This window comes from Anolis sagrei, chromosome 2 (assembly GCF_037176765.1).
Source record: "Anolis sagrei isolate rAnoSag1 chromosome 2, rAnoSag1.mat, whole genome shotgun sequence".
NCBI lineage: Eukaryota > Metazoa > Chordata > Lepidosauria > Squamata > Dactyloidae > Anolis > Anolis sagrei.
Genome location: NC_090022.1, coordinates 14,776,068 through 14,785,656, shown reverse-complemented (window position 1 = coordinate 14,785,656; position 9,589 = coordinate 14,776,068). Strand labels below are relative to the sequence as shown.

Genomic DNA, 9,589 nt, shown 5'->3' with positions numbered 1-9,589 from the left:
TTCTAGTTTTTCAAGAGTGTGAACAAATGTCCATTTATTCAGAACAGCATTTCTGACTTGTACGTCATAAACACACACACTCTCCACTTCTAAGTCAAATAAACCCATCAGCAATGTTAAGTGCCCCATGTTTCCCTGGACCTGGAAAAACAAGGAAGACTAGTAATGCCATCCCTAATTGGCTATGACACCAGCAACAGCAGCATTCATGACCTTCCAGTTATTGTACTGCAATACCCATAGCTGTTTACCACTCATTGTGTAGCCTAGGGTTCGTGTGAGCTGCACCGGACACCCATGTTTCAGATTGTTTAGAAAGAAACGTGTAGTTTTTGAGCCTCAGAGTATTTTGAGCAGATATTCCCATCTTTATAGATACTGTTCTCTATATTGTTGTCATTCCAAAGTGGTGACCAAGAGCACTTCCATTTGGAACACATCAGGCATAAGCCACAACGTTTTCAGCATACTTGGGAAAGTTCCTTTGTTATTATTTTTGTGTCCTTCTGCGATCCCTTCTGTGATTGTTCGAGCCTCTTCCTTTTCTCTAGACTGCTAGAACTGCGTTTTGCGATGCTCACAAATCTGATGCTTTTGGCCAGGTCTGCTTAGAACAACTATTAATTGCCGCAGTTCTCCGAGTTGCACTCTTTCCCAGGTAGAGTTCTCTTTCATCGAGCGAGCCCCCATCTGCAGGGGATCTTACCTCGTTGTTTAATTGTCGGCGTCGCTCCTCTCTTGAGGATATCCTGTTATGATCTTTAAGGGCTGAGCTGCCAAAAGGGCTTCCCCTCCCTTCGGAGCGATCACCCGGTTCCGCCTGCCTTGCATCGACTTCTTCATGTACAGCAAAGTGCAATTTCCTAACACTACGTAATCCACCGGCGGTGCTGGAGCATTCAAGTGGCTTCCCTTCTTGCACGTTTCGCTTTCGTGTTGGACCAACGAGGCCCGGCGGCGGTAGCTCTTCCCACAGTCTTTGCAGCTGTACGGCCTCTCGCCCGTGTGCACCCTTTTGTGCTGGCTGAGGTGCGAGCTGGTGCTGAAGCTCTTCCCGCAGTCGGAGCATTTGTGCGGCCGCTCGCCGGTGTGGGTTCTGAGGTGCCGGAGGAGCTGGGATCGGCACGGCCACCGCTTGCCGCAGTATGAGCACTCGTATCCCTGCAACATGGCAGGCAGGAAGAGATTGGGCCTTGGCCCTGAGACGATGCCTGTCTTTTCCAGTAGGTACTGGGTGGCTCTATCTTGGGAAGGGTTTGCATTTAAATCCAGCCTGCTTTCCTCCTTGCATCCGACATTCTGCCTTAATGTCTTCACCAAAGGGTTTTCCTGAAGGGTTTTCAACTCATACTCACTTACGTGCCTTTTTTCCACTCTAGGCACATGCAAAGGTGTCCCAACAGGACTTTCCGATGAGATTGCCTTCACATCGACCTCCTCAAGTCTCTGAGGCTTAAGAATATGCATCTTTTCCCCATTTCCTGAAAAGAGAGAATCGTGGGTAAATTTCCCCATGGTCATTCTGCTGGATTTAAGGGACCTGGATCTTTCTGACTGTGGAGTTTCATCTTCATTCATCACTGCATCAGGTGCTGGGGAAAGAAAACAGACAGTCACTAGTATGGACCTACTTGTGAGGGAGATGTAGTTTTAAATAGTAAGTAGCCAGCTGCATTAAATCACTACTAACCGAGTGGTTGTGAGTTCGAAGCCAGCCCAGTTTGGAGTAAGCTCCTGACCATTAATAGTCTAGCTTGCTGTTGACCTTTTTTATTTATTATTTATTTATTTACAACGTTTATATCCCGCTCTTCTCAAACCTCCATAGAGCTTCTGAATTTGCTGACCTGAAGGTTGGCTATTTGAATCCGCAGGTTGGGGTGTGCTCCTGCTGTTAGCCCCAGCTCCTGCCAATTTAGCAGTTCAATTTATTAACCTACTGCAAATGTGAGTAGATCACATTTCCTTGGCGGGAAGGCAAACAGGCACTCTAAGCAATCATGCCGGTCACAGGACCAGGAGGTGTCTACGGACAACGCAAGCTCCTCGGCTTGGAAATAGAGATGAATGCTTCCCCCAGAGCTGGAGTTGAGCACCGCATCAAGAAGCCTGAGATGAAAGAGGAAGCCTTTGCCTTTGTCTGTGAATTTCTGTCTCATTGTATCAAGGCATTGAATGTTTGCCTGTGTTATGCTGTAATCCGGTCTGAATCTCATTGGTAAGATAGGGGGGAATATAAATAAAGTATTATTAGTACACAAGAATAATAGAATCATAGAGTTCGAAGAGACCTCATGGGCCATCCAGTCCAACCCCCTGCCAAGAAGCAGGAATATTGCACTCAAAGCACCCCTGACAGATGGCCATCCAGCCTCTGTTTAAAAGCTTCCAAAGAGGGAGCCTCCACCACACTCCGGGGCAGAGAGTTCCACTGCTGAACGGCTCTCACGGTTAGGAAGTTCTTCCTCATGTTCAGATGGAATCTCCTTTAGCAAACAAGCTCACTGTGCTGGCTTTTGTATTTGATCGGAGATCAGGCACTTCCCAAGTGTCTAGGACTATGTGATGTCTCAGCGCATAATGTGTGCAGATCCAAGCAGGGTGGCCTTCTGCAACTGACGGGTGGTAATTTTGTCAGCGTCAATTGTTTTTAAGTGAAGGCCAAGGTCTTTGGGCACTGCACCCAATAATAATAATAATAATAATAATAATAATAATAATAATAATAATGTAAGAGTGTCTTCTGTGGACTCATCTTGTTGTGTTTCAAATAATAATAATAATAATAATAATAATAATAACATTAACAATAATTTAAAGATCGAACTGCAAACAAAGACTGGCAAAAGCCAGTAAAGGTGGTCCCAGAGGTGATCGGCACACTGGGTGCAGCGCCTAAAGACCTTGGCCTGCACTTAAACACAATTGGCACTGACAAAATTACCATCTGCCAGTTGCAAAAGGCCACCTTACTGGGATCTGCACGCATTGTTCACCGATACATCACACAGTCCTAAACACTTGGGAAGTGTCCGACGTGTGAGCCAATACAACAGCCAAGCAGAGTGATCTTGTCTGCTGTGGCCTCATCTTCTTGTGTTTCAAATAATAATAATAATAATAATAATAATAATAATAATAATAATAATAATAATAGAACTGTGGTGGTTGAAGAGGTGTCAAACTGCATTAATTCTACAGTGTAGATGCACCCTCTGACAGCTGGTTCAGTGTTTCCCATCCGTGGTCATTCCAGACTCACCTTCTGTCAACACTTACTGAGCAAGTTTGATTCCCCATCGCTGTCCTGTTCTACGTCCATGAAGAGGTCCATGTCTTCAGCATCCGATGGCTCCTGTTCCATCTTGGGAGAATGGACAATAACTTCCTGAAAAGGTTCTAGATCCTGGAAGTGAGGCAGAGGGCAAAATGTTTAGTTTGGTTTTTAGTGTGCAGTTGAACACAAAGACTCCAATCCTACACCAAGCAGTCAACACTGGCTTTAGCACAAAAAAATATATCAGCAGGTCCTCTCAAATGAAATGCATTTCTGATGCCTGATTATAAATTAATGCCAGACCATGCCTTTGTCGCAAGATATGAAGTCTTGTGAGAAGCAAGATTGCTTGGAGCGTCTCATTGCCTTTCTCCGACGAGGCGGTACCTATTGATCTACTAATATTTGCATGTTTTCGAACTGCTAGGTTGGAAGGAGGTGGAGCTGACAGACAGGAGCTCACCCCATCTTGCGGATCTGAACTGCCAACCTTCAGGTTTAACATTGTGCCACCATGGCTCCAAAAATGGTTTAAAAAGATATAATTTAGGACAGATAGGAGAGGGTAACGAGAAGAGATAGCGGCATTATATGTCACCCATACTCCCTTTGTTAGCTGAAGTTAATGATTTGTTAGCTGAAGTTAAAAAAACAAACAGAATGAAAGGCCCTTTTCTTCCAACATGTGAAACTGATTTTAAATTTAAATTTTATAGGTATGGACGACTTTCATCTGTGTTTTAGTTTCTGTTTATGTGTTTACTAGCCGTCCCCTGCCACGCGTTGCTGTGACCCACATGGGGGTTCTGTGTGGGAGGTTTGGCCCAATTCTATCATTGGTGGGGTTCAGAATGCTCTGTGATTGTAGGTGAACTATAAATCCCAGCAACTACAACTCCCAAATGCCAAGATTCTATTTTCCCCAAACTCTACCAATGTTCACATTTGGGCATATTGAGTATTAGTGTAGAGTTTGGTCCAGATCCATCATTGTTTGAGTCCACAGTGATCTCTGGATGTAGGTGAACTACAACTCCAAAACCAAAGGACACTGCCCACCAAACCCTTCCAGTATTTTCTGTTGGTCATGGGAGAACTGTGTGCCAAGTTTGGTTCAATTCCATCATTGGTGGGGTTTAGAATGCTCTTTGATTGTAGTTGAACTATAAATCCCAGCAACTACAACTCCCAAATGACAAAATCAATTTTTTTGAGTGAAGAACATACATTGGGTTGTTAGGTGTTTTGTGTCCAAATTTGGTGTCAATTCGTCCAGCGGTTTTTGAGTTCTGTTAATCCCACAAACATTAATTTACATTTTTATTTATATAGATAGCCTATGTGTTTTAAACGTTTTGGTGTTTTAAACCAAAACACACCCACCTGCCCTTGTCTTCCCTTCAGTCCCAGGAGGAAATCTTCTGCCAGGGTCACCGCCTGAGCGCAGGTCCTTGGCCGGCCTTCCCTGACCCAGCTCTGCACTTCTTCGGGCAAGATGGTCAAGAATTGCTCAAGGATGACCTGCTCCAAGATCTGCTCCTTGGTGCACCTTTCCAGGTTCAGCCATTGGGAGCAAAGTTCCTGGAGCTGCCTGCAGGCATCTCTGGGACCTTCGGCTTCTTGGTAGCAGAATTTCCTGAACCGCTGGCGCCGTTCCTCCAAAGTGACAGTATCCTCATCTGGAATCTCTTCCTTCACTTTCACCGAAACATCCGAGCTAGTGTTGAGGTTCTCCTGGGTGTCTTCAGTGGGCTGGCTCAAATTTCCGGACCACAGGATGGGCTCTGCACCTTCCTTAAAGTCGGCTTGACATTCCTTGGGGGCTTCCACTGAGTGGGGTGGAGACAGCTGAGGGAAGCTCCTTCCTAAATAAGGGGCCTGCAAGGTCTTCAGGAAGTCCTGCCATTTGGCTTCCCAGTACTGTTCTGGCCACTCTTCCTCATTCTCTGGTTCCTGCTTAATTTGCTTCGCCAAAGCTGGGAACTTCTCTTGGGTCCCTTGGACAACGATGTCGTCACAGGCATTTTGTCCCATCTCCGTTCTTTTCCCCTTTTCGTCTCTCTCTGGGTCTTGCACCTCGGTTTTCATTTTCTTTGGCACTGGGAATTACAACCAAGATGACAAATAAAGTTTATCTTCAAAAGGCAATGCAATCAGGACAACAAAGTAAACTGGTTTTTAGAAAACAACAATAACAACATCATAGAACCTAGAACTGGAAAAGACCCAAAGGACCATCTACCATATATATCATGTCCCCTCTCAGGGCCTTCCACACAGCTCTATATTCCAGAATATCAAGGCAGAAAAAAATCCCACAATATCTGCTTTGAACTGGGTTATCTGAGTCCACACTCAGATAATGTGGGATTTTCTGCCTTGATATTCTGGGATATAGGGCTGTGTGGAAGGGCACTCAAAGACTGAGTGTTCTTCCACGGTCAAACTAATCATCATAGGGATTTATGGTTTTCAGACCTTTGACCATTTTGATTGTTCTTTTCTGAACACCATCCAGCTTGTCCATATCCTTCTTGAATTGTGGTGCCCAGAACTGGACACAGCATTCCACCAGGTGAGGCCTGATCAAAGCAGAAGGAAGTGGACTGATGATTTACCTTGATCTCGACAATATACTCCTGTGGATGGAGCCCAGACCTGCACTGGCATTTTAAGTCTCCGCATCTGAGTGCTTCTTGGCAGAATGGGGTTGAACTGGATGGCCCATGAGGTCTCTTCCAACTCTATGATTCTATGATTCTATCATTCTTCCATCTTTGCTTTTGTTGTTATCTGCTATCAGGTGGATTTCAATGGCAACTGTATGAATAAGAAGTGGCAACAGTGCATCTAATGTATTGTCGAAGGCTTTCATGGCCGGAATCACTGGGTTGTTGTAGGTTTTTTCGGGCTATATGGCCATGGTCTAGGGGCATTCTCTCCTGACGTTTCGCCTGCATCTATGGCAAGCATCCTCAGAGGTAGTGAGGTCTGTTGGAACTAGGAAAAAGGGTTTATATATCTGTGGAATGACCAGGGTGGGGCAAAGGACAAAGGGTGAGACCGAGAACAAGCCACAAGAATAAAGATGAAGATCCACCCAGAGGAAAAGTGTTCTTGCCATACATCAAGGGAACCACTGATCGCATAGGGAAGCTGATGAGGAAGCACAACATACAAACTATCTACAGACCCACCAAGAAAATCCAACAAATGCTCCGTTCAGCAAAGGACAAGAGGGATCCTCTCACCTCTGCAGGAGTCTACCGTGTACCATGCAGCTGTGGACAAGTCTACAGAGGGACCACGAAATGCAGCATTGTCCAAACACGAATCAAGGAACATGAAAGGCACTGCAGACTACTTCAGCCAGAGAAATCAGCCATAGCAGAGCACCTGATGAACCAACCTGGACACAGCATATTATTTGAGAACACACTCACAACCACCATGTCAGACTACACAGAGAAGCCACTGAAATCCACAAGCATGTGGACAATTTCAACAGAAAGGAGGAAACCATGAAAATGAACGAAATCTGGCTACCAGTATTAAAAAAACCTCTAAAATTGCAACAGCACAAAACAATAGAGAGGAAACAAACAAGGACATCTAATCACCTCTTAACAAAAGTTTGCTCCAGGCACAGTCAGGCCATTGTATGCTAATCAAGGTGGTCAGTTGAAACATTCACACCTAGCTCCAGCAGACAAGAGTCCTTTGTCCTACCCTGGTCTTTCCACAGATATATAAATCCTTTTTTCCTAGTTCAAACAGACCTCACTACCTCTGAGGATGCTTGCCATAGATGCAGGCAAAATGTCAGGAGCGAATGCCTCTAGAATATGGCCATATAGCCCTAAAAAACCTACAACAACCCAGTGATTCCGGCCATGAAAGCCTTCGGCAATACATCTTGACTCGATTATAAGCCGAGGGTAGGAAATGCAGCAGCTACTGGATAATTTCAAAATAAAAATAGATACCAATAAAATTACATTAATTGAGGCATCCATAAGTTAAATGTGTTTGAATATTTACATAAACCTGTGATTTAAGATAAGACTATCCAACTCTGAGTAAACCATTATCCTTCCCATAATAGGGCCCTTTTACACTGTCATATAATCCAGACTATTATAGAATCACAGAGTTGGAAGAGACCTCATGGGCCATCCAGTCCAACCCTCTGCCAAGAAGCAGGAATATTGCATTGCACTGAGCCATGGCAGTTAAAGAGGTGTCAAACTGCATTCATTCTCCAGTGTAGATGCACAGATCACTGGATGCCAAAATAATGACTGTCTACTCCTGAACATTTCCAATTTGTGAGCATAGTATGGAAAGCTGGAGTGGGGTTAGGCGGCTGTAGGTAGCAAGAGGACCCCTGTTTTGCAAAGCCTGCTATTCTCTCCAAAGCATGGGTTTTTCCTTTCCTGAGATCCAAATCTCTCTGAAACACATTCACACACAGCCTCCTTCAACTCACCTTCTCCTTGCATTGCAAAAATTCCTGAAACCTTAACCCCTCTGTAGTCTCTCCCTCTTCCAGGCTGGCCAAAGATAGATAAATAGAGAGATAGATTAGATATTGACAAGTCAGGCTCCCACAATGTGATGGGAGGAAGGCAGGAAGCAGGAAGAAGCTTGGCCTCTTTCCCTGACACATTGGTCTCTAGGAAGGAGGGCTCTGTGCTTGTAACCCTTTGCTCTCTGGATGAAAAAGCAAAACAATTGGGCCTTGAAAGGAGTGAATCCTAAAAAGAAGCCATGAAAGCGTCTTGATTCATTGCAAACACACAGACTTGAACGTTTGGAAAATTTCCTGGCTATTTTATTTATCGTGTCATCCGCAACCAGAACATTGTATTACATTTCTAACAGAACAAAACAAACAAACAGATAAAAAAAACCACACAAATTTTGCAAACTTGGTAGCTGATTAAATGTCCTTTGACCAGTATCTGGCCACTTGGAGTGCCTCTGGTGTTGCCGCAAGAAGGTCCTCCATCGTGCATGTGGCAGGGCTCAGGTTGCATTGCAGCAGGTGGTCTGTGGTTTGCTCTTCTCCACACTCGCATGTCGTGGACTCCACTTTGTGGCCCCATTTCTGAAGGTTGGCTCTGCATCTCGTGGTGCCAGAGCGCAGTCTGTTCAGCGCCTTCCAAGTCGCCCAGTCTTCTGTGTGCCCAGGGGGGAGTCTCTCATCTGGTATCACCCATGAATTGAGGTGCTGGGTTTGGGCCTGCCACTTTTGGACTCTCGCTTGCTGGGGTGTTTCAGCGAGTGTCTCTGTAGATCTAAGAAAACTATGTCTTGATTTAAGTCGTTGACGTGCTGGCTGATACCCAAACAGGGGATGAGCTGGAGATGTCTCTGCCTTGGTCCTTTCACTATTGGCTGCTACTTCCCGGCGGATGTCAGGTGGTGCAATACCGGCTAAGCAATATAATTTCTCCAGTGGTGTAAGGCGCAGATACCCCGTGATAATGCGGCAAGTCTCATTAAGAGCCACATCCACTGTTTTAGTGTGGTGAGATGCGTTCCACACTGGGCATGTGTACTTAGCAGCAGAGTAGCATAGCGCAAGGGCAGATGTCTTCACTGTGTCTGGTTGTGATCCCCAGGCCAGATTTCCTGGCTGAGATGTCACAAGCAACCTGCAACATTGTGCATCCACTTTTCAGCTTCAAAGCCTGGTTGCTTCCTGCCTGGCGGAATCCTTTGGGATGCAGCATATTATTTGAAAACACAGAAATGCTGGACCACTCTGAGAACCCCATGTCAGACTGCATAGAGAAGCCATTGAAATCCTCAACTACATGGACAATTTCAACAGAAACCATGAAAATGAACAAAATCTGGCTATCAATATTAAAAAAAAACCCCTCTAAAATCAGGACAGTATTGCAAGATTAACACTCAGAAAACAGGGGAAATCCATACATGAAACAATCAGGGCCAGCTAACACCTCCCAACAAATGATTCCCTCAAGCAGAAAGCAGCCAGGCTTTGAAGCTGCAAGGCCATTCAGTGCTAATCAGGCTGGCCAATTGCAACATTCACACTTGCCTCAAACAGACATGAATTCTTTCTCCCACCCTGGACATTATTCCACAGATATATAAATCTCACTTGCCTAGTTTTCAACAGACCTCACAACCTCTGAGGATACTTGACATAGATCTGTGTGGGAAATTTGCCCCAATTCCGTCGTTTGTGGGGTTCGGAATGCTCTTTGATTGTAGGTGAACTATAAATCCCAGTAACTACAACTCCCAAATGTCAAGGTCTATTTCACCCAAACTCCA

At 45.0% G+C, this 9,589-nt stretch overlaps 1 protein-coding gene across 1 annotated transcript; it reads right to left on the bottom strand.

Annotated features, from left to right (window-relative positions):
* Nucleotides 1-7,966, bottom strand: LOC132765941 (zinc finger and SCAN domain-containing protein 23-like). Its single transcript, XM_060760246.2, has 4 exons — nucleotides 7,767-7,966; nucleotides 4,661-5,376; nucleotides 3,280-3,406; nucleotides 1-1,592 (listed from the first exon to the last, which is right to left on the bottom strand). Exons 1-4 carry the CDS (start codon nucleotides 7,777-7,779, stop codon nucleotides 715-717), a joined length of 1,734 nt encoding a protein of 577 aa, XP_060616229.2. The 5' UTR covers nucleotides 7,780-7,966; the 3' UTR covers nucleotides 1-714.
* Between the last annotated feature and the right edge of the window lie 1,623 nt (nucleotides 7,967-9,589).